General features: G+C 35.6%; 1 protein-coding gene across 4 annotated transcripts in view; it reads left to right on the top strand.

Annotated features, from left to right (window-relative positions):
- The window catches only part of CDH7 (cadherin 7), a 188,720-nt gene that overhangs the window by 115,302 nt on the left and 47,693 nt on the right, over positions 1–25,725 (top strand). For 3 of the 4 annotated variants that reach the window (XM_067698880.1, XM_067698881.1, XM_067698879.1), the window contains 4 exons: positions 6,547–6,841; positions 10,512–10,631; positions 17,423–17,590; positions 20,104–20,291. In XM_067698880.1, the coding sequence (XP_067554981.1) occupies positions 6,547–6,841; positions 10,512–10,631; positions 17,423–17,590; positions 20,104–20,291 (771 nt within the window). Of the gene's footprint in view, positions 1–6,546; positions 6,842–10,511; positions 10,632–17,422; positions 17,591–20,103; positions 20,292–25,725 lie in introns of those variants that run through there. The other variant, XM_067698882.1, reaches the window with a different exon arrangement.

Raw genomic sequence — 25,725 nt, 5'->3', positions numbered from 1 at the left:
CCATACTTCTGGTTGCTTTGCACGGACCTAGCATCTGTACCACCGCTACTCAGTATGTACTGAGACCCCAGAATGACTGTTTATTGCCATTGAGTTAGTGTGAACTTTTCCTGAGGATAAAAATAATCATAGAAGTCCCTCCTTTTTAAAATTTACTATTGGTTAAAAAAAAAAAGAAAAGAAATGAGATTTTCTTGGCAGTTTTAACCTTACCTAAGTACTTCCTGAATTGTTTCCCTTTCCTTTATTATTCTATGTGTAATAATTAATACCTATACTTCTTAAACCACACATCTTCCTCCAAGATGCTTCACAAGTAAATTGTGTTCCATTACCCTGGACCACAATGATAATTATAAATTAGGAATACTTCAACCAGAAAAAAAAAGTTACTCATACACTTGTTTTCATCTGTAATATTTCTTCAACAGCTTGATAATTACATGGTATCCAATGGCATGTGGAAAATATCTATTAAAAAGCATAATGAGAAAAGAAAACTTGCATGTAATGTGTATATTCAAGCAGTTTTATTTCTGCTAATTATTGTTTAAATCTGCCCTCTATACTTATAATTTTAACCTTGTACAAGTTTAGCAAAAGTAAAATGCATAAGTTCTAACAATCTGTAATATATTTTTAAACTTAAAAAAATCAAGAATCTATAATAAGTAAATCAGTGGTAGAGAATTTACCTTAGAAATCTTTTGCCTAATATTCAGTATAAATCATTCTCAGGTGGATTAACATGGTGTTCAAAGGAACATATGCGTATTTTTTGTTTAGCCCTCATTACTCCGTTCCTGTACACAAATATAGTAGTATAATAATGCATTTTTCTTATTCAAATTGTTCGTTATAGAAAAATTGAATATAACACTATTTCCATCGTATATATTCAGTGAGGATCACAGAGGCTTTTGTGTAGTTTTATATTTTTAGTGTCAAGACTTTCATGATAAACGTTGTCTCTGTCCCAATAGTTTCATCTTATGTCTGTATTCTTTTTTTATGAATAACTATTTAAAAAAAATTTTAACATCTTTATTGGAGTATAATTGCTTTACAAAGTACAGTCCTGACATTATAGTAATTTATCTTTACGAATCACATCCTACTGCAATATCTCAAGTAGTTGTCACAATTGTTCAGTGAAGTCCAAGTACAGGCATTTCTATCTCCATTTTATAGAGGAGGGGGGGCTTCCCTGGTGGCGCAGTGTTTGAGAGTCCGCCTGCCGATGCAGGGGACACGGGTTCATGCCCCGGTCCGGGAAGATCCCACATGCCACGGAGCAGCTGGGCCCGTGAGCCATGACCGCTGAGCCTGCGCATCCGGAGCCTGTACTCCGCAACGGGAGAGGCCACAACAGTGAGAGGCCCGCGTACCGCAAAAAATAAAATAAAATAAAGTAAATAAATATAGAGGAGGGGAACTAGGAGAATAAAGACAAGATCAGCAGTAAGATCAGATAACAGGCAGAGTTGAAGACGTTCATAGAGGGAAGAAAAGTTGGTCAATATATTGAATTGATTTTTTTTTCCTCAGTCTTTTTTTTTTTACCTCAGTCTTTGCTAAATTGAGGAATATTCTCCATTTTCAGACTTTTTAAGCAGATGGATCGCAAGTGCTAGATCAGGTAGTTCATATCAGGTTCTAGTTGATTAAATAAATGTAAGAAAATTGTCGGAACTGCAGTGCATTGATCTGTTTTTAGTTTTTCTCTTTACAATCTTAAATGTAAAAGATAAATGGTGGATTAAAAAATTAATCAAGGACATGAGATTCTGCCATCTGAGGACATCCAAGGGTCTATCAAACCCTCCTTAATCACCTGTGTGTGTGTGTGTGAAGTACTGTATAAGACTTAGGAAAACAGGAATAAGAAAGCATGTCTGTCTCTCCAGGGTTCTGTCTCTTGGGGAACACAAAGGTACCAATGCAGAAGTTACCCTGGGCATAGAAAACAAGGTATCTGAACTCCATCTCGGCGGTTCAGAGGATTGGGGAGGACAAACCAGAGATACAGGATGTTGTTTTGTTTAGTTTGTTTTCTTTTTACTTAGTGCTATTAAAACTTAAAAGGATAGAAATTGAAATAAAACAAGCACTCCTGTTTTACAATGTAGATTAAAAATTTACTAAATTCACTGCAACAAATTTTTTATTCAGAATGTGGAATATGGTGATAAAAAGAACCCAGCTCTTAAGGAGTTTATACATTAAAGACGGGATTGGGATTGCGTAGGAAAACAACTAAACCAGATTTTCATTATAAAGCAGAATTAAAAGCATTTTGTCATAGAAATTCAAACAACATGCCATGTGGGAAAACTAGGATTGTTAAGGCTTCAGTAAGAGGGAACTTGGATTAAGTAGAGTTGGTTGTCAGTTGGTGGGTAAGATGATGGAGGATGTGTCTGGAAAAGATGGGAGATGCTTGCTCTGCTCAGGCAGTGGTAACTAGACCCACTTGCCTGGGACACAGAGGGCCCTCTGGGATGTGGTAGGAAAGAGAGACTGGGGAGATGGCACATGGCCACACGGAGCCGAGCGCTTAGGATTTGGAGTTAAACCCAGAGCCCATGGGGAGCAATTATTTGATGAGGGGTGTGACACAATTCAGTGCATGTTTTAGGGAGATCATTTCTGACGTGCACTATAACAGCCTCGATGATGTGAGTTATTAAAAGTGGAAAATAACTGGGGAGCTTTGTGATAGCCCAAGTGAAAGATTTGAAGATTCCAAGTTAGCATGATTGTTCAGAGGGACTGGAGAATGGGTTGATACGTTAGAGGTAACGAGCGCGTATTCCTTCGAGCGGGGGATGATGGAGCCATAACAGATGACTAAACAGAATATACTTAGGTGTATGTGAAGTATGCTTTGCATCCTGGCCTGTGTAGGTTATAACTCAGTCCAACAGTTTCATGTTTCTTACATTGTTACCGTACACGTGCTGGCATAGTGACATTGGATTCGCGTAATACTTAGATCTCCTCCCTGCTTATTCTTTTGCCTTATCATGAGCTGGACTCAGCTAAGAGGGCTGTGCTCCTTACTGTTTGTGCTCATTTGCCAACAACAAAAAACAATTTATATATTTAATGTAAATATTTACTTTGGAGTCACAACAAATATTTCGAAAAGGATTTAGGGACACAGTACAAGTGAGTTTTGTCTGGTGATTAATCAAGATTTTGTTGTTATTGTTTAGATGAGTTACAAGATCATGTTTACAAGGATATTGGCAAGTGAAATAGACATAACAACATGAATTCTACTCTGCCCCAAATAGAGTGCAAATCGTTGTTTTTTATTGTGTTTTTCATTTATTACTTATTTGCTCACTTACCATATTGTGGGACCGCAGAATTTTTTCTTCCTGGCCAGAGGTTTTCACTGTGGAGAGTCCTACTCTATTCCGTAATCATCATTGATAAAGACTGTGCATGAGTGTGTGTGTGCATTTGGCGGGGGGTAAGGGTGGGGCTACATAGACACGTGTCTTAACTTAAGAATGCCATTCAGTCCTTCTGCACTTGCAGCATTTTTCTTTTCTGAGCATGCTTTTTCAGCACAGAAGGATAATAGTTTTTCCTAACAGCATGGGGTTTCACCCCACGTATCAAGGATAGTATCGTGGGTGCAGCCTCACAGATTCAGTGTCTGCATCATCTGATAATTATGTGTGTATCCATCTTGACATTCCAGAGTTGGTCCTCCACTTTTCAACTGCAGATGCTTCCACTAACCTTGCAAGGACACCGAGTCGAGACTCATAGCAGTTTTATGCTCGTGAATTTTAGCAGTGGTTACAAGCCTAGTGATGGTCCCAGCTGAGAGAAAAGTGTCAGTGATGGGGAGGGTGGTAGATTTCGGGGCTCCTGCAATAGATGTGTGGGTGTGTCTGTGTGGGTTGGGGGCGGGCAGTGATGGTGGTGGCAGTTAGAGGTAGAAGAGAAGAATTCTGATCCTTGAAGAAGTGGAAAAACAAGCAGTATGAACCTTGTTTTTTTTTTTTTTTTTTTTGGTACGCGGGCCTCTCACTGTTGTGGCCTCTCCCGTTGCGGAGCAGAGGCTCCGCACACGCAGGCTCAGCGGCCATGGCTCACGGGCGCCGCCGCTCCGCGGCATGTGGGATCCTCCCGGAGCGGGGCACGAACCCGTGTCCCCTGCATCGGCAGGCGGACTCTCAACCACTGCGCCACCAGGGAAGCCCAGTATGAACCTTTTTTACCTTTAAGTTCTTACGCTGTCAGTAATGGAGAACAACTAGCGATACCGCATAACGTCAGATACGGCATCAGAGCTCAGGCTGGAGATCAGTCAGGATTTCATGTACATTCTGTATTGAAAGGAATGCATCCTCTTTCCCTTACCTGAATACCCCAGGAATACATGGTATCCCCACGCTGTGAAGCCAGCAGTCAGTTGATAGGAATTAGTTTAATGAATCATAAGGGCTGGTCCTATAAATGGGAGCCCCTAGTGATATTTAGAGAGATAGCAAACCTTTGATTAAAGACGCAGCCTGTGTATAACTTCTGTATGTTTGTGGTCATCAAGGGCGAGGAGGGGTTGGGAGAATGACTGTGAGAAGTGTGTGTAAGGGGGAATACTTGAGGTATTAGCTGCTGAAAAGCAACTTACTTTCACCTATAATCTGCATTTGTCTCTGGACTCAAGTCTTTGCTCTGTGTTGTTGAATATGGTTTATTGCTTTTCTGTAACGTCAGGAAAGGTCCCTTCTGGTGCATCATAAAACGTGTTGATGGAAATCCCTGGAAACACTGAGCGTCTTTGAGATTTGGGGAGTGATGAGGTGGGAGTGGTTGTCTGTACCCTTCTGCCCTGAGTTCTCCTTTGTGGCAACTTTAATGTCCTCACCTCACAGGACACAGCTTCTCCCCCAGAGGCAGGATCCCCATTGTGGGGAGCGGAGGATGGGCTTTCCACCAGCCTAATGGTTTTCATTCTTCTAGCTCTGTCATGGAGAGCTGGCAGCATGACCAGCAAAGTACTTGGTCTGCCTCAGTTTCCTCATCTGTTAAAGGGATAATAAAGTCAGTCAGTGTGAGCGTGGAATGAGTTACTATGTAGAGAACATTAGCAGTAGTTCCTGGCACATAGGAGTGCTCAGTAATTCAAACTATAGTAATTCTTAGCTTGCTTCGTCTTAAATTAGAGGGAGATATGTATGTAATAGTCACCCTGAGAATGACTTAAGAAAATTAAATAATTCATTACATTTCAAGAATACAACTTCTCTGTATGCTGGAAAATCATGCTGCAGAGTGTTCCACACTGAACAAAGCTAAAGTAAAACTTGTGCCAGAAATTAATTTTTTTGTATCATTTCGTCCTAACTGAAAACTACAGAAACTAAAGGATAAATCAGGTATTTAAGTATTCTAAAGCCGAGTATAAACATAGCTGTTACAGTGCGATGGAAGAATCACTTAGAGTTCGTAGTACAGAAGCAGTATCCTCAACAGCTAAGGATGGAAATGGACTGAGCGTCCACTTGCCTAAGTTTCCCATATCTTATATTTTTTGAACCTTGTCTTTCAAAGAATGCAAACGTAGTTCTGCAGGGCAGTGAACAGCCTTGTTATTTGGTAAATTGGGTATTTGCGTTTGTATTAATTGCAGTCCAGAATCACGGCGGTTATAGAGGATGAAAGATTGTTGAAATTACAGATTGAGCACTGTATTTCTCAGGTTATGAAGTTCAGGGAAATATGTAATTATTTCTGAGTTTCCTCAGGTTCCTCTGTTCAACATAATGTTCTGACATACAGAAGGGACAGTTCCAGATATGAAATGCAAATCAGTAGGGGCTGCCCCTGAGCCGTAGCCGGGGTTAATCATGCAAATCTAATGCTGTTCTTGGTATTTCAAGAAAGGTTTTAGTTGAAGTCTCAGGCACATATTGATTTAAAATTCCTACTTCAGAGAGCAGTGTAATTTTTCTTTTACAGCTTCAAATTTTAAAATATAGAACAGGATTTGGAGATCAATTTAGTGACTGGACATCTATCCATCCTTAATAATCCTGAAAAGTTGTGGGAGTTGGGAGGGAAGGGAACCCTTAAAGGATGTGGCGATTTCTAAGCAGATTAAAGAATATATTAGATCTAAAGTTACAAATGTTCTATAGCAAGTCCCTTTGCTTGGAATACGATCAAATCAACCAATTATGCATGGTTACTGAATGTCTGCTCTGGTCAAAGAAGATGGCTAAAACTGGCAAGGACAGACCAAATCACAAATAACACTACAACGAGTTCCTAACTTTGGGAATGGTATAAAATTCCTTTGGAAATGAGACTGTTTACAGGAAGAAATGAAATGTCTTGCTCACAAGTGCAAGCTAACACATTCTAATAGCCGTTTCCGTTGTGCACAAAACGCGTCCGCTTATCTTTCCAAGAACAGTAAAATTTCATATGCTGCTGCCTGACATAAGAATTATGTTGACATATCTCCATATCGCTGACTCGCTTGTAAGTTAATCTCATCTCACATGAATTTTTCACCAGCTTCACTCTGATGTTGATAAAGGAGATGGTTCCATCAAATACATCTTGTCAGGCGAAGGGGCAAGTTCCATTTTCATTATTGATGAGAACACGGGGGATATTCATGCCACCAAGAGGCTTGACCGCGAGGAGCAGGCCTACTACACCCTCCGCGCCCAGGCGCTGGACCGGCTAACCAACAAGCCCGTGGAGCCCGAGTCGGAGTTCGTCATCAAGATTCAGGACATCAATGACAACGAACCTAAATTCCTGGATGGCCCGTACACTGCCGGAGTTCCCGAAATGTCTCCTGTGGGTAAGTAAAGAGCAAGTTGGTCTTGTACCATCTGATTTTAGGAGGTTTGTATTTAAAATTAAATCACCATAAATACTGGGGAAGAAATCACATTAGCATTTGTGTAGACATTGCCGTTTAGTGTGAGGGGAATATTTGAGATGTGTTAGTAGCCAGTATCCAAATTCTATTTTTTGACACATTATTTTATTTATACGGAAAATTAGGAAATTCTTCCTTTTACACACCTGTCTCAGTGTCTTCAAGAAATTACATAGGTCTTACAATCCCTTTTCAATTTAATATTTAAAATTAAAAAATGATTCAAATTATGCCTAAGAAGTTTAAAAAAAAAACACAATAAAATTATCAAACCAAAAAAAAAAATCATTCTAGACACAGCCCTGTGATGATCTATTACTTTTCCTTTCTCCCCATGTTAAAATAAGAATTCACTATTCTAAGCATCTCTCTGGGGCCAGGGTATCAGGCAAGGCCAGCAGTGTAGCTAGGCTAATATTAGAACCAGCTGGTCTATTTCCTTACAGAGTATGCTTGAACCTGTAAATGTCCATCCACCTGCCACCACTAATCTTTTTGTGATTTCTCCAGAAATTTAAATGCATGAAAATTTATACTGAATTTATAATAATGGTAAAGTGATACTCAGTGTGAGATATATAAAAGAATAATGAAGGCTGTTTTACTCAAAGGCCTTTTGACGTTGCTCCATTACTGGAAAAATGGAAAGTAAATTACCTTTAGCATATACTGTATTTCAAATACTATTAAACTGTCTTTTAAATTCCACTGATTTAGGTACCTTTGGAATAGTTTTCAGCCAGTATGTAATTTAGGTATGGATGATCTTACAAAAAAAAAAAAAAATGATGGGGCTGGAATAGAGACCAGTTGATTTATATCTTTTATTTCGTGTTGTTTATAGTATTGAAGGGGGAAGTTTATTTAAAATAATAATCGAACTTGTATTTTAACACGTATTTCAACTCAAGTCTTTGATTTGTTTTACTTGATTGATTGATTGATCGTTTTACTTTAAATAAAAGTCAGTACGTTCATTCCAGCTTTCGATCCACACATCTGCCATGCTGGGGAGTGGAGTTGCAAAGATGTGTATTACATGTGCCCAATTTAGTGACCCTAAATTTCTGTTCCAGTCAGATTGGAGAGGGAACATTATTTTGGGACCATGGCTCAAGCTGCTAAAGAAATACAACTGAAAATAAGCCAGAGGAATCGATGCTTGCGGACAGGAAAAGTTCTGAGCTGCAGTGGCAGCACCTCACTATAATTATCTTCCGTGTAAATATTTCTTTGACCAAACAGGCTTATTCACACTTTCTCAATACTGTCCACTCCTTCAGAGTGCTTCCTGCTGCTCTTGTATAATGACAAAAACAACAACGATGATGACACCAGCAGCAACAAGATTTGGGAGGTTTTAGAGAAAAGAGAAGGCACGTTGTCCTCTCCAAAGTAGTAATGTTTAGAAAAACAGGAGGTTTTTAGGTGTGTTGAAGCAATTCAGTTCAATGCCGTAATTCTCCTGGGCATTTTGGGCATTCTTCATGGGCTTGCTAAGGTTTTCCTTTCCTGTGTAGAACCCAGCAGTGCAAATTGGATTACTGTGAGCTTTTTGTTCTAGAGGCTGAATAATGCACTGTAGTTTTGGTTCCAGTGGTACCACTCTGATATCAAACAGCATGATTATTATGTGCATGTGTAAGTTATTTTAGTTATTTGATTCCAACAGGTTCAGAACTTTTTAGAAAATGATTTCTCTGTGTCTTCAGGATTTACTTGACACTAATTGAGGTCACTTGGTTAATATCAAAATTTGAGCTAAGAACAATAAATGTCTACATAAAATGTATCCTGTGGACTTATAGTGACAGCTTATCAAAGTGTTTAATTCTAACCAAATAGTTATAATAGCCAGTGAATAGTATGGTATATACAACACAAGTTTTCAGTATTTATTATTCAGGCCTACTTTTTTTTTTTTTTCATTGAGAACTAACTAAGATTTGAAACACACTCATAAGTCCCTGGGATCTCTTATTTGTTGCCAGAAGAGCATAGATAAGCGTGACAATACAAGTGTGTGTGTGTGTGCGCACATGTGTGTTTGTATATGTCTGTGTGCCTGTGCGTGTGTATAAATTATTTAACGAACACTTCAGAAAAAATTATACACAACAAAATTTACTGAAGTATAGCTTTCATTATTTTGTTTGTTTCAAGGTGTTTTCTTTTCCAGTGAAGTAGGAAATCGGTACTTAACCATATCACGAGAATAAATATTGCTGTAACGATGGTGCTGTAAAGATGTTCTCTATTTCCTTATAGAGGAAATAGAGAACATCAAAGTCATTGATTCTAACATTTTAAAATAGTCAAAATCTAATTGTTAAAAAGACTTTTAAATATACATCATTCACTGTTTGGTCCTACCAAGCGTCCATAGAGCGCAGTCTCCTAAGTCTATCAAATAAAAAAAATAAAACTTCCGAATTTACAAAATGTGTGTGTGTGTGTGTATACACAACACACACATTCATATTCAAATTTTCCACCCAATCTGAAAGAAAATAGAATTGGTAAGGGAAATCATAATCTGGAAAAGAGAATAGACTTGTAATTATAAGATGGGTATTGGTGACTTATTTAAGGCATGTAGAGAGGGAGATCTACATAGGAATATATCTAAAAGAGATGTTAGACTAAAAATACCATATTTTCAAGAATTTATTAGAAACCAACTTGAACCTTAAAAGAATACAGAAAGGGATTTGTCCCATCCCCATCAGCTGTGTCATAAATGATAAAATAGCATATGCTTAAATATTTAAACTAAGCAAATGTGAGCAGCTAATATTTTTAAGATGATATTCCAAATGGAAATAAAAAGAACAGATCCCACTAAATGCCTTCCATATGGAATAAGTGAATGCATAGTAAAAGGAAGAAGCAATATGACATTCTATCATATGAAATGTAGAAAAACAACCAATGTTGTGATTTTTCAAGTTGCTATGCTTTTTCTCCTTTGGGAGGGTTTGGTTTAAACTTTCATTTCATGCTTTTGTTTTTAAATCAATTAGTGAAAACAAATGAAAAATAAAACTACTACAGGAAGAGACACAGTAGCCACTTAATATCCAGTTAAATGTATCAACTGAATATGCTTTATTCAGTTAATGAAGTTTCAGTTTCTGTCTGGCTTTACTTTGCTACAGCAGTGAGGTTGCCTCAGTGATTTGAGGGTCACGATGTTAGTATTTGTCATGCTGCCTTCTAGACAGTGATTGAGACTTATAGAGATTGCTCTTGTTGAAAATTTATTACCCAACCCTGATGGATGAGATGCCTAAAATTTGAGTCCCATCCACTTCTGAATATATATCCCTGCCTAACTTGCACCATCAGTCTTATTTTTTTGCCAACATATTTTCATGTCCCTTAAATATTTCTGAAGGATGAATTATCATTTATCATCTTTTGGGGTTTGTCTTAGGCAAAAAATAAAATATGATATCAATTTTTCATGTACCTTAGAATAAGAAAAATGAGAAACAAATCTAGTGTAGAATCTTTAGCGTTTTGTGAGTTCTTATGTTTTGTGGCATTTGGGAGTTTTTAACTCATTGGTTTCGGGATTGGCACGTAGGGACCTCAGTGGTACAAGTGACAGCAACGGATGCCGATGATCCTACGTACGGCAACAGCGCCCGAGTGGTCTACAGTATCCTGCAAGGACAGCCATACTTCTCAGTGGAGCCAAAGACAGGTAACAATTGACATGCAACTCTCTTTGTAAAGTCATCATTTATATCTTGGCATAGAATTAATAATAGTTATTTTTATTCAGTATAGTTGGAATTGATAACAGACACTATTTTTACTGTGGTTCTCTCAATATGTGTACCATGGTAATAAACAGCATATTATTTATAGAGATATTAGCACATTTTAAGAATATTTTATTCCATTTATCAGTATTCCTACCAAAATTAAACAAAATATTAGATATTGAAAAGTGTTTCAGCTGTTACCTCTTGACTATATAAGAAAATGTTCATCATTCATCTGTAAATGTTTTTTGCTTTGTTTTCTTTAATTAATTCACATAGGAATTACACACAGTAAAATTTAAATCTTAAGCAAAATCTCCTTGCCATGCAGTAGAATATGTACTAGGTTCAGCTTGTCCTTCCAGGGGCTAGTTTTTCTCAGGGAAATTAGTTGAAACATAACACTTAGGATGATGATCTGCTAAATCAAAAACTAAATGACTTTTAATTTCAGAAAAAAAATTATGAATTGCAAAGCTGCCTGGATACAATATGTGGTTGTTTGGCTAGATATTCTGTTTTGTTTTGAAGATGAAATAGTTTATATACCGTAAGACTATAATTTGGAGCACTATTTTCTTGGTTATAAAATAATATTTTATCTATTCTGCTCCTCTGGCTCTGGGTATAGGGAAGTGTGGGCAGGTGCGAAGATGGGTGGGTGTGAGCCATTGGTTTTCTTCATCACTGTGAAAATCCAAAATTTCTCTATATTTTAATAATTTTGCCTTTATCATGGAGAATAATTCTTCCTCAAATAGCAAGTTTGTGATTTTGAAAATTTGATAGTACTTATGATCCTAAATGAATATTTTAATGCCACTTACCCTGTTTTTCATATTATAAAAAATGGCAATATCAAATCATTCTCAAATCACTGGGGGGGATAAACATTTTAAGTGTCTTTTGAGAATAACAGTTGTGCAAAAACAGACGAGTAAATTCGCTGCGAGCTCATCATTCATTAGAATTTTCATAGAGGCTGTGGCACATTTTTTTTACCAATGTTGTGATAAAGTCTGGAAGCTGCCTAGAAAGTCTGATAGAGGAGAAATAGTTCTGATTCAGCGAGTATTGAAGGAGAAGTAAATGAAAGTATCTGGTTTATGATCTGAATCCTGGGAATGTAGAAGTTGTGCTCGTGGTTGATTTAATGATAGATCTGAGAACCTAAATTCAGACACCCACCCACTCCCTTCTATATCTACTCTTTGCAGCCTAGAAAGACATTGACAAGTTTCTGACAATTTGCTCACAAATTGTATACCTCCTGCATTATATAACCTGTTCAAAAATAGCATGTACTAATGCCAAGGGTTAAATATTTTGCTGCTACTAATGATTGGCTTGTGATTTTAGCTTTGCTGTAAGACAATAGGTGTTTCATAGGCCCTGTGTAGGTAAGACCTCACCTGTTGAGCAACTGGACAATAGTCTGTGTCATGGCATCACATGATTAGTACTTCAAACTTAATTTTAATTTTCAATCTCAAGGACCGTGTATTACAGGAGGTAAAGTTTCATTTAATTTTGTTTCGGTTAAGAGTTTTTAATGCTGTAATCATGGGAATCATTGGGACTTCTCTTTCTTATAGTCATTTGTGCAGAGGTATTCTAGGAATTGTTGTGTCCTCTCTGCTATCATAATATAGAGAATGCATTCCCCCCCCCCCCGCAAAAAAAAAATGGAATTCTATTTTTCTGACAAAAATGGATGGAGAATTTTCAGGCCTTACAAGCATGAAAAGCTGTGCAGACAGTTTGAGGTAGTCTTCCTTAGTTGATGTATGATTCTTACCTATGTAAGAAATAAAATTATTTCCCACATCTCCAAATCTAAGGCCTTTTGAGAAGAATGTAAAACTTTTGACAGGAAAAATGCTGAAAATATGTTAAATCAAGATTATATAAAATAGGCCTAGGAAATCACTGTTAAATACATCTCTGAAAGTTTAACTTCTAATTTCTTTTTTAAAAAGGAGTAATATTAGTAATATTAATAATAACCATTACTATTTGTTAATCACATATCATTAACTTAGCCTGGCTAACATCTCTGAGCATGTATTCCATCTGTAGCACACTTACAGGCCACATGACCAGAGGGTAAGTGTATATTCTACATTAATTTCCCAGTCCACAAAGCCAGGATGTGAGTAGCTGCAAAAAACAACGTTGACAATTCAGCAAGCAAAGAGAATGGCACTAGAAACAAGATAGTGTAGCATTAAAAGGACTGGAAAGATATAGACAGTACCAACCGTAAGGTGGCTAGCTAGTGGGAAGCAGCCGCATAGCACAGGGAGATCAGCTCGGTGCTGTGTGACCGCCTGGAGGGGTGGGGTAGGGAGGGAGGGAGGGAGACGCAAGAGGGAGGGGATATGGGAACATACGTATATGTATAACTGATTCACTTTGTTATAAAGCAGAAACTGACACACCATTGTGAAGCAATGATACTCCAATAAAGATGTAAAAAAAAAAAAATCTCATCACCTATCTTCATAATGTCCCCAAATTCACAGGGAGATTGAGAATTATTCTAATGTGTTTATCTAGTCTGTAACCTACAAGCAAATAGATCCAGTTTGTCAATCTATTTCATATATGGCAGGACTGGCTACATAATTTGCTATTTGAAATGAAAGTGCAGGCTTCTTGTTCTAAAATTAGTAGGATTTCAGACGTCATCAGCAGAGCAGAAACCAAACATGGGGACAGTGTGTGACTGCACAGACCACAAGGCCATGAAGTTGGCCTTGAAAAATGGTTGGGGTGTCAAATATCACTTGTCATTTAGGAGTTCTTTCTTAAACATAGAGGTGTGACTCTATGGTGCCTGCGTTAGAGATTACATGCATACTTGTTACATCCTAGCTTTAGGTAAGTAATACAGTTGTAACAAAGCTCTCGTCTCTAAATACACCCTTCATGCACGTTCCATCCTGTGGCATGGCTCACGGTGTAGAGGACTCTCACTCCTGTCAGGGCTTCCTCAGGACATCCTCTCACAAGAGTGAGGGGATGTAACGACAGTCCCTTCCTCAGCGACTCTTTATTTGATGCCAGCTCTGTAATCCTTTGATGATCCAGAAGCTTCCATCTCTGCTATTGTTGGCTCTTCTCCATGTTTTTATGGTTCTGTTATATGCTTCACGTAGAGGTAGAGAAACCAAATAATACAAGTCTTAGAAAATTTAGAAAAGAATACAAACTTATTGGAAGAGATTCACCTGTACATCTAATGTATCTTGAACCCGACAGCATGAATAGCCCAGCCCTGTGTTACCTGACTGATGTGGTTGCCTAGACTCCTGGGACTAATCCGGAGCTTCAGAATGGACTTCAGAAATGTACACATCTGAATTCTTAAGGAGATTCCATGATAACAGAATATGCTTTAAAAAGCAAAACAAAACATTGATGGCGGGTAGGAGATAAGAAAATCATCTGAAAATTTATTCCCATACCAAAAACTAGACAGTTTTTGCATAATACTAGTGATAAATTGATGTTTCATACACAATACTTTTTTGTGGACATGGATTATAAATAAATAAAAAGTTCTGGGTTACTGGTCAGATGTACATCTATAGAAAAATGATTATTCAGAAAGCCAGAAATCTGAGCCAGTCTCTTTTCTAAAGAGTTACAGGATATATTCTTCTCATCATAAGTGGCTTAAAATTATTGACTATTAAAATTAAATATTATCCTCTCCCATGAAAACCTCACAGAACTGTAAGGTTATGATTAGGCAAGACTGGCCTTTACCACATCAGAGACATAGTGAAAACAGTTTCTGTGTGTGTGTGTGTGTGTGTGTGTGTGTGTGTGTGTGTGTGTGTGTGTGTCTATATAATATACAGCAAAATGCAGATCAAATCCAACGTATGAGAATTCTTTTCCAAATGTATACAGTTGATACTCAAAAGTAAAAAGCTAGCAAAAGCCATAGAACTAGAAATCTATTATGTTTGAATGTTCTTATTTAAATTCACTTCTCTCCCAGTTATTTCATTCTTGTAAAAAATATGTTTAATAATTGAGGTATTTGGAAATTACCTTTGCCACCTGCATTTCTTTGCAAATTTTGTGATGATTTTTTGCTTTGGAGGAGTGTTATATATAGGCTCATTCGTAAAGAGACAATTAGATGTGTGAAAAATAAGTGAGTAACTTTTACTACCACACTTCTCCCCTGATAATTCTGTTTTCTTTCAAATAACGCTGCTGAGCAAAACCATGAGAAGATGAGGCGGCTGTGTTTTCTTTGCTGATTAGCTGAGATGTTATGGACCTCTCTCCATCATAATACATGTGCAAGGGTACAAACTCACTTACACATGTTGATTTTGGAAGGAAAATGAGAGATGAATAGAAATTAAAAATGAAAACTGAATGAGTAAGAAATTTTGCTAGAACTTCACTAATATTTGATCTATATGAAATGCACCATTAGTTAAATATTCAAGATTGTCGATGCTCAATGTATAAAAAAGTATTACAAGTAAAGATGATTAACATCAAAGAGAAAAGGGAAGGTGGGAGGGGGGGAGGGGGAGGGGGGGGAGAGAGAGAGAGAGAGAGAAAGAGAGAGAGAGAGATGTAAGTCCCAGAACTCTTAGACAAAGATTGTTATGCTTGGTAACCGTGTGTCTTACTGAGGTCAGTACTCAATGCCTTATATATGAGAGTTAAGGGAAGTATTGAAGAACAGACATGAAACGTTCATAGAATCTTTATGGCTCTAAGAAGAATATTTATGTCTCAGACAATTATCAATGAACCAAATGGGTATATGACTATGTTTCTTTTGATTGTCATTTTGATGTTTCAGAGATTAACTATAAGCAGTGTGTAGGTAACCGAAAGAGTTCAGTGAAAGGGTTACTTAGACCTTGTATTGCTGTGCTTGTAGCAACAGCGTCCAGTATAGTGTATTAGAATAAGTGATTGTTAAAACAACAGCAATAACAACAAATGACCTACTCAAAGAAGTATAATTTAAATGCTTAAAATACTGATATATTGTTGGGGTGTGTATGTGTATATATATATGTGTATGTATTTGATAGCTATTGCTTAGAACTAAGTAACAATAAGGTTGCTTAAGATGGTGTGAGTGTTACTCAGCTTGGAATCTTGAGAACCAGTAACATATTGTTTAAGTTATTCTTAAACTATTGAAAGATTTTCTCATCTCTTCCCCACTCCTAGAATATTTACGGAACTGTAGAATATTGTGAAGAATAGGGAAGGCCTGATACAGTATAACGTGGGCTTGTAACTTATACTTAAGGCTGAAATATAACACACACAGACCATTTTTACATGTGTCCATGGAAGAATCAGCATTTAAACAATTTAAATTGGCAGCTTTTAAAAAACATTTTATAAATTTGGAGGATATAAAAACATTTTTATGCTGAACATGAGGGAAAAAAAACATTTATCCCAACTTGTTTACAATTATGTTCTCCCAAAGAATCATCCTTTATCAAACAGCCCAGTTTTGCCCCTGAGAAGTCCGTGATACCAGAGTTCCTGTTCCTCACATCTGAGTCATTGGGGATTTAAATTCTGACTTAAACTCTAAAAGTTAGAATCTATTTAATAAAATGATTAGACATTTTTCAAACAAAGTCGATAAAAGGGTTCTAGGTAGGTAGGTAAGATGTCTTCATTGGAAATGATGGAAGTACAGGAAATGATTAAGTAGGATTCTAGACTCCTTCTGGTATCTAATTAGCAAAGATGGCCTCATATTGCTAGTTTCGAGATCTGTACAGGGCAATATTGAATACATAGGTTTTCATTTGACATAATCTATGTGTGTATACTAAGTATATTATATTAAGTATATAATGTCATTTTATATATTTACATATAGCGTAAATGAAATTCTATCTCATAAACATACTATTACCTAACCTATTTATGTAATACATAGTTATTAATATAAAACCACTAATTTAGTGCAGCAGTGATTATTGAGTCAAGCTTTCCTACCAAGCAACATGAAGTTCTGAAATCAAATTTTCATACCTCTGAAGTCTTAAAGGCTATCCATATTAAATGCAATTGGTTTGAAAGAAACAATACAAAACATCAATATTTTTAGTGTCTTGATTTCCATTAACACAGTCATTCTCATCTATAGTACTTTTTCTCACACCTTTAGATACAGCATAAAGTCATCCAGCAGCATAGTTTGGAATGGTGTTTTGTTTATTAAACATACATAACTCTCATTCCTTTTATTTATGGAATAGTTATTTTGCTGGAAAAGAGGTAGTAGCTGGAAGAGAGTTAGGGACCATAGCTGCAAGGTTTGTGGTGATTTCACATCACTGGGAATTAAGCTGTTGGAGAGGGTGAAAGAGAAAAAGAGAGGTTCATTGTCATATACTTGTACAGGCCACTGCCCGTTCTTCTAGAGGAGTATATTTTATTTATTATAAGTTGGTATTTCCTGAACCATACATTTCCATAAAATCTAAAGATAATCCTCTCTCTCCGCTTTTCTGCATTACAGCGTTTTCTGTGTTTGTGATGTTGTATATAATTACTATATCCCTTTGGCCTTTAATATGCATTGCAATTATTAAAAGGAAAAAAACAAAAGGCAACAACTCAAGAGCTATTTTCTACCTATATCAGTGTTCTTCGCTAGTATAAATGCAGTGATTCATGATGCATTTTACTGGGATTTGAAATTTTACAGGAGTCATCAAGACCGCCCTTCCAAACATGGATAGAGAGGCTAAAGACCAGTATTTGCTTGTTATTCAGGCAAAGGATATGGTTGGTCAAAACGGAGGACTCTCTGGAACCACGTCGGTCACCGTGACCCTAACTGATGTCAACGACAACCCGCCTCGCTTTCCTCGAAGTAAGCTGTTCTGTGGCACGTTGCAAGCACATTCATTTTCCTTGCCAGATTATAAAAATGTCTTTAAAAAGGAGTTTTTCCAAATACTTCTCAAACAAATAATTATCTTAACTACATTCTCCCCCAGTTTTAGCAGAGGCATGACTTTTAATTCAGCAATATGGAATAATAAGGGTATTGAAAATAATTAGAAGTAATTATATCTTTGTATTACTTCTATCTTAAATATAATATGCTTTTTCTTTTGTTCACACTTTGAATACTAGACAGTTATGAAGTTTGTTTATGCATTAATCTTTTTATTCAAAGACATGCTACTCTTTACATTCTGTAAATTATGAGGTTGTTGCCAATTAGTAACATTCAAATACGCTTCGTGAATTCTCTACGCTAAAAATATTGCTTTATTTTTAAAGATAAAAATAAGAGTCCTGAACTTCACTTTTCATTCCACACTTTTTTTAACCAGTTCATGTACCTTGAACATTCCTTCTGCTACCTACCACATCCTTTTAATGCAAACGCTCAGCATTTCAAAAGAAATCAGTCCAAAGAACCAGAAAACTGCATTCCCTCAATTTAGTTTCTTTGACCAAAGTGGCTTTTGTTTTAAACAAGAGGAAAAAAATAATTTCTTTAGGTAGAGCTGTCCTGATTGTAAAAAAGCATTTCATCTCACTCTCTTTTAGTTGCCTTTTTTCTGCTTTTTTGTAAATGTGTGTGGTATTTCTTTAGAATACTCAAGAAAATAAGGAAATCATACAAACTACAATGTTTTTAAATCCTTGTCTGATAGAAATAGGGAACTGAGCTCCCTTATGAACAGATCTTAAAGCTAATAATGTTAAACAAGGACACTTTATCTGCAAATATGAGTGCCACCATGTTTTCCTTCAAATACTGCTTCTTTAGATGTTTTATTTTACATATTTTTCATATTTATATTGTTGTACAATAGACATTTCAATACCTCCTGGCAAAATAAAGAAAATTACACTAACTTTAACATTAAAAAAAAAAGAACCTATCCTTAATTTTGTCCTTGATGGCTTACAATGGGGAGGAGAGGAGGATTGAAGAATAAACAAAACAAAACAATTAATGCGATTCTATTTGGCTGATAATAGAATTAGCTGTTTCTCTTTAACTATAGTGATAAGAATTGACACCTAAAATTTTGTGGTTTCAGTTGTCATGATTTGATAGGATAGAGCATGGATTTTCTAGCTTACTAGATACTCCCCTACTTATTAAAGTGAAGGAAGCCAAAAATATGTCATTAGATTTTTCATTTTGGCTGAGATTTTTCTCTACCATTTAGTTACTATTCTAACCTTGAAATTTTTGGATTTTCCTAAGGACACTTGTAGATATGTGAAAGGGTCGCTCAAAAATAATAAGTATGTGCTGTAATCATTTTTTAAAGTCAGTAACAATTTATAAAATGTAGAAAATTGCAAAAGCAATCATTCTTAGCCAAGAATGTGGTCCCTTCGTATGGATACATTTTCCTTTCTTTGTTTCAAAGAGAATCCTTTCTTTTCTTCTCATAAGAAAGTGCAAATGCACCACTGTTAGCAGCCAGAAGGAAATGGACAAGGGGGGAGGAAGCAGGAAAAAGTAGATGATTAGAGGAAAACTAGAGGAAAACGGTGAAGGGACGTTTCCTAGTTTCAAAGGTGAAGGGGTGTTTCCTAGTTTCAAAGGGATGGTTGACGTACTTCATCTGCCTCCCAAACTGGCTTTTTAAAATTTTTATTTATTTATTTTTGAGGGGAGGGGTAGGGGGGAGTTGAGGGATGGTGAAGAGTTTTTACAAAAGAAAGTTTAAAAAAGTTACTATTCTTCTTTGGCTTCTCTTTCCTCCTGTTCAAATAACATTGCCTTTGCTCTTGTACCATTGTACCCCAAATCAGTTCTACATCCAGCTCACACAAATAATTCTTATCCTTGGTAAATTTATGAGCTAAAAGAAGACTAATATTGACTTTCATCAGCTTCCTTGTCCAGTTTTCTGAAACTTTTGCAGCAAAAGATACTATTATGGAAATTCCAACATTGAGTAATCAGAACTATTTAGGCTTGATTTTTGCCCATTTGAGGTCTAAGCTATACTATTTTAATTTTTTAATATTCAATATTTGTATTAATTGCATTTTAATTCTTTATAGTCAATACTCAATGTTAAGTGTATTTATAATTATTTGAAATTTATCTTTACTATTAAAAGTAGCATATTTCTCAGCACTAGAAATACCGGAATGGAGGATCTCCTCATACCTTTCCCCAGGCCATCTGTTTCTGCTCTTACTTATTGATTATTATCTAATTATTTCCATGAAACTTCTTGAGGCTGCAGGAAATTTGTCATTTGCCTCTTATTGCTTTGTTATCTTCTTTTTCAAAAAATAAAAACAAATTAAGCAAAGATGGTGCAAAATAGCCGAATAATGAAATTTTTATTGGTTAGTTTGGTGTAAGGTTTTGTTCATTTCTTGTTTTTAATTTCACAGGGTCGTACCAGTATAACGTCCCAGAATCATTGCCGGTGGCTTCCGTTGTGGCCAGAATTAAAGCTGCCGATGCAGATATAGGAGCTAATGCTGAAATGGAATACAGAATTGTGGATGGTGATGGATTCGGGATTTTCAAGATTTCTGTTGACAAAGATTCACAGGAAGGAATCATTACTATACAGAAGGTAATATTTATTTTTGTTTCCTGTGAAGGTACTATCATAGAGATTATTGAGAAAACTTGTCTGCTCTGATGGAAGAACGTGTTAGACACATTGAATGGCTTTATGGGACCATTGTTATTTTAATTTTAGGAAAAAATGCTGTGCATTTATTTTTACGTGTCGGGATTGTAGAGAAAATTGAGTAACGTGTAATTACACTCTATCAGTTCTATTCTCTGAGCAAACCCACAGCTCTTATCTAAGCTCTGTAACAGAAAAGCATACTGGCAAATGTGCCGTTTTAAATGACCTGCTTGGTGAGATGAATATTTTTTTTAATTAATTTTTATTGGAGTATAGTTGCTTTACAATGTTGTGTTAGTTTCTGCTGTACAGCGAAGTGAGTCAGCTATATGTATACATATATCCCCTCTTTTTTGGATTTCCTTCCCATTTAGGTCACCACAGAGCAGAGTTGAGTTCCCTGTGCTATACAATAGGTTCTCATTAGTTATCTATTTTATACATAGAGTGTATATATGTCAATCCCAATCTCAACTCATCCCCCTCCGAATATTCTTCTTTGTTGACTATTTTAGTAATGAAACCCTAAAATCATCCAAAAGCCTTTGTAAGCAACTAGACAAGCACTCCACATACATGAAAATAATATACATAAACTTGGAACTAGAAACTGAAATGTTATAGACTAGCTACATTATCAGCCATTCCTTTTTAATATTTATATTAACTGAAGTATTTGAAAAATTTATATAAACAGAGCATGGAAAGTTGTGAAGCCTATCATAATCCCTTAAAAAATAAGTGCAAAAGAGATTTAAAAAAATCTTTATAATCCAAAATAAAGACTATTTGCCAGATTAGCTCCCAACACTGGTTAGATATGGGGGAAAGTGAGCTGGTAACTCCCTTTGATCTGTATAGATGTGATCCTTGACAAATGTTAAATTAAAAAAAAAAATCAAAAGGAATTATTCCAGAATATAGTCTTATTTTCTCAAATGTTTGAAATACTAAAAATTAAAACATATATGAAAATGCCCACACTCAAGATACTGGGATTTTATGCCAGTGTAACAATCCAGGTGTAAAACTCTGTAATTAACACTCCTCAATAATTAACACATCAATAAAGAAAGTTATGTTTTAGTTGTTATAGGAAAACATATGTTCGATTTCAGGCCAATGAGCAAAACATTTCTGCAATTATTTCCAGTGGACAGCTGCTGTTTTAGCTCAGCTGGTGACAATCTGTCTAAAAAAGTTTTAATAAGTAGGCGAGGCCAACTCTTGGTAAAATGTTTTGTTTTGTTGTCTAAAATAAAAGGAATGCACTAAGGTGCAATGCTGCTCAAAGATTTCAGAGATTCATCTGGAATCAATCTGCTCATATTCCAGAAGTTTTAAATATATATTGAAATTATTTTATTGAACACATGTATATTTCATATAATGAGACAGCATAAATCATTGAAGAAATATATAAATACAAATATATATGTATTTGATATGAGATATTTGATTCAGTAATAGAAAAAATTGTATACTCAGTTCCTTGATATTATTTCTAGAAGTTTTAGAGAATTGTTTAAAAAAAAGCTATAAGAAAACTGGATAAAATGCATTTAATCTCACAGCATAAAACTCATTAAAAAAACTACAAGGTAAAAATTAATGATAACTTACAATGATATAAAAGTCACATAAATAATTATTACTACTGTTCTAGGTAGTGGTTAATATCTGCTAGGATTTATCTTGAGTAATTTAAAGCCTTCTTACTTAATTCTCAAATCTCATGAAGGTATAATTAAGTACAGTGAACATACGGAATCATTATAGAATGTCCAACAAAAGAAAAAATGGTTAAATAATTTTTGATATTTCCAAATTGTAGACTCTTGTACATCATCAAAATGATGTGGTGACATTGTCTTAGCATATTAACTAATATGGGAAATGATTGTATAAAATATTACATGAAAAAAGCAGTATCCAAAATTTTACAGACCCTTTGTTTCAAATTTTCATTTATATAGAATAAAAATTGTAGGAAAATGTTAAAATGATAACAGTAATTGTTTCTGGATCTTCACTGTTTTTCCATATATAATATGCATTTGTTATTATAATTACAATGTTACTAGATTCATAAGAATATTATTCAATGACCAAACCAAAATATATTTCATTAACAGCCTGTTTGATCTACTTTTAGTATTGATGAAAACTCTTGTCCAAATGCAGAAATATGTCACAGAGATGTCAGTCACTAGACTGAAATTTAATGTGTTGTTGAAGCTTTCTCAGGTTGTCCTCTGTCTAATGAATTAAGATTCAAAAACATTCCAAATCCTATAAGCATTTAGATTAATGGATTTAAAAAATTTTGGATACTAGAGATTTCTACCCATGCACAGCCAAGTGAGTGATATTTGTACCTAATAAATGCCCAATAATTGGTAATTAAAAATTTATCAATCTGTCATTATATGGGAAGTTAGCTAAATGTTTCAATAATTTCTTATGCTAAATATGAGATCAAAATTGTGTTATTTTCTGTTTAAATTATTGACAACGAAAAATAAGTTTTATTTTCTCCAGTGGCTTCTAATAGATGAATACTATTTTACTGGAGCACAGTGTGGGAGGAGGGGATGCTGGCATGAGATGGGGCAATGTAAGTGAATGGGCTCTTTATGCCTCCTTTGCAAGGCCACTGTTACATATATGTACAGCGCTTTGCAAATGAGAGTGGATTACAAATAAAAAATATTAAAAGGTATTTTACTTTCAGCTACAATAAAATATGCTATGGAATAGAAAATTATATTTGCTATTTTCTCTTGAACCCTTATTGTTGGGACTGTGATAATTCTAATTCAAAGCATTTCTTTTCAATGCAATGAATTTTAATGATATTTATTTAAACATTTATTTAAAATATTATCACTTTCCTGGCTACAGTCAAGTAGCACACCTTTTTTACTGTTAAGTTTAAAGCCTTAAAGTCTTTTCTGGTTTCTTTTCTTGTCCCTTCTTGATCCATAATAGATCTTGTCTCTTTGTTTCGTGTTTTTTCCTACTCTCTTTGGCATTACCCTAAGATTGGTTATCATTGCTTCCCTCCAAAACTATTTTCATTGTTCCTGAGCTTTTTAATTTTTAAATCTATCCTTTTTTTAAAGAAATTGCTGTTCAAAACTCAACACTATTTTTATTATTCCAACTAGTTTGAAAAGAAGGTACTTTATACTAAGAGATTAAGACAGAGTGATACAACAAATTGAAAGGAAGTGGTAAAAATCATCAATGAGGTTATAGATTTAGAAAATTCTAAAAATTTATTGAAAAATTATTAGAATTAAGGAGGGCTTTCAGTAATGAGAACTACAGAAGTAAGTTACAAATCAGTAGCTCCGTTATAGCTCATGAGAACATGTGTATGAGCTCTGGTCTTCAACCCAACCGTACGGCTTCAGCCCACTAGAAGTTGTGTGTGGAATATCCATCCCTCTTGTCCGTTTCCCTAAACCTTCCATCTGAAAGCAGTGTGATCTCACAAAGGCAACCTTTATTCCCAAATCCAAGTGCTTTTCCATCATGAAGCCAACAGTATCTTGATTCTCAATTTCAGAAGAGTGTCTTTGTTTACATTTTTTTTTTAACTAAACTCTCTTTGGAGTGTTTTTCTCAGAATGAAGGAAGTCCTTTCTGAAGATTTGCTGATTCCCTCTGTTAAGAACTAACAACTACTTACAACACTCAAGGACAGGATTTTGATTTTCAGTTCTACTTATCAAAATTTCAGTAGATGGGAGTCTATATTCCATTCCAGCTAAAACATTTCCAGAGATCCCTCCGAGTTGAGCAGAGTCTGAGAAAACATATATGAGTCCCATAAATTCAGTATTCTTTTCATGACCAGATAATAGGAGAATCATTTGTGAAATCTAGAATGGATTTCTGAATCTGAGTCACAAGAGCATTCTGATTAAAACTAAGAAATTCTGAAAGAAGACAAATGAAGCCTTCTTCCATTGTTCTCAGAATATTTTAAAATTTTCACTGAGATAAACTAGAGAATGCCATGGGCAGTCCATAAATATGAATCATTTGTTCATAGGTTTTCCAGGCTCTCCTGACTATAGGAAAACCTTTACAACCAGGCACTGCTAAGATGTTGATGAGCTTTTTGTTAAAGACATAAGTATATTTGTTCTGATGATGTGTGTCTCAGAGTATTACTTCACATTTGGATAATAGAGTTCCTATGTCCATTTAGATAGTCATTCCTATGTCCATTTAGATAGTCTATTGGAATTAAGTTATTTTGTACCTGTGAACCATGCTTGATAATCATCTGAACTTATTTTCTCTCTATAGTATAATAAAACTTTAGTCCGTTGCTTTTTCATAAACAATGCAGTGTCATGGTTATAATGAGATTTATTCCAGTTTGAGCAAATTATTATCATATTTTGAAACATCTACATATGCTATACTTGCATAGGGTGAACTTGGGAGCAGGGAGAGAAGAACAGAAAAACAATCTTTTTCTAAAACATGCTAGAAAAAGAAAAAGAAGTACAGAATTGTAAAAAGTTATCTTCAGGTATGCTATTCTTGCTCCAATGTCTTATATAGAAATATAAATTCTGCATATGACCAAATATGCAGAATCCACAAGGCTAAAGATTTGTATAGATGTTACCATAGAATTATTTTTTCAGAATTCAATTATCCTTTCTATACATTAAGAATAGACATGCTGGGCTTCCCTGGTGGTGCAGTGGTTGGGAGTCCGCCTGCGGATGCAGGGGACACGGGTTCGTGCCCCGGTCCGGGAAGATCCCACATGCCGCGGAGCGGCTGGGCCCGTGAGCCATGGCCGCTGAGCGTGCGCATCCGGAGCCTGTGCTCCGCAACGGGAGAGGCCACAATGGTGAGAGGCCCGCGTACCGAAAAAAAAAAAAAATTCACCAAGCATAAACATAAGTATTATCCCATGTGTGTGAAAACTGTGTCTTTCTTTCTACCTAGAATTCTTTCTGTTTACATTTCCCCATCATAATTTACAATGTAGGAAATTCTGTTTTTCCTTTGAGGTATGGCAGTCTTATCTTTAACGTACTTCAGTTTTCAATGTAAGACCTCAGTTGGGATTACCTATGGAATTGTGCTTCTCTAAAATACTACATAGAGTTACAGTACAGTAAAAAATGAGCATTTTTCAAAATGCATTTCCTATGAAGGATAAGTACACACCCATATTCTAGCACGGGGATGACTTGTACGGTGGCTGATATCATACTGTCAAATAACATATTTAAGCTTCTTCAGGCCCATTCTTGCTGTGCTATCTTCATAATCTCATTTTCCATACCCTAAAATAAGGTTGAATGAAGTCAAAACCATCAAATGATAGAGCATT

The sequence above is a fragment of the Pseudorca crassidens genome, chromosome 12, assembly GCF_039906515.1.
Source record: "Pseudorca crassidens isolate mPseCra1 chromosome 12, mPseCra1.hap1, whole genome shotgun sequence".
Classification (NCBI taxonomy): Eukaryota; Metazoa; Chordata; class Mammalia; order Artiodactyla; family Delphinidae; genus Pseudorca; species Pseudorca crassidens.
Note: the sequence above shows the minus strand (reverse complement) of the source record. Positions and strands in the feature narration are given on the sequence as shown.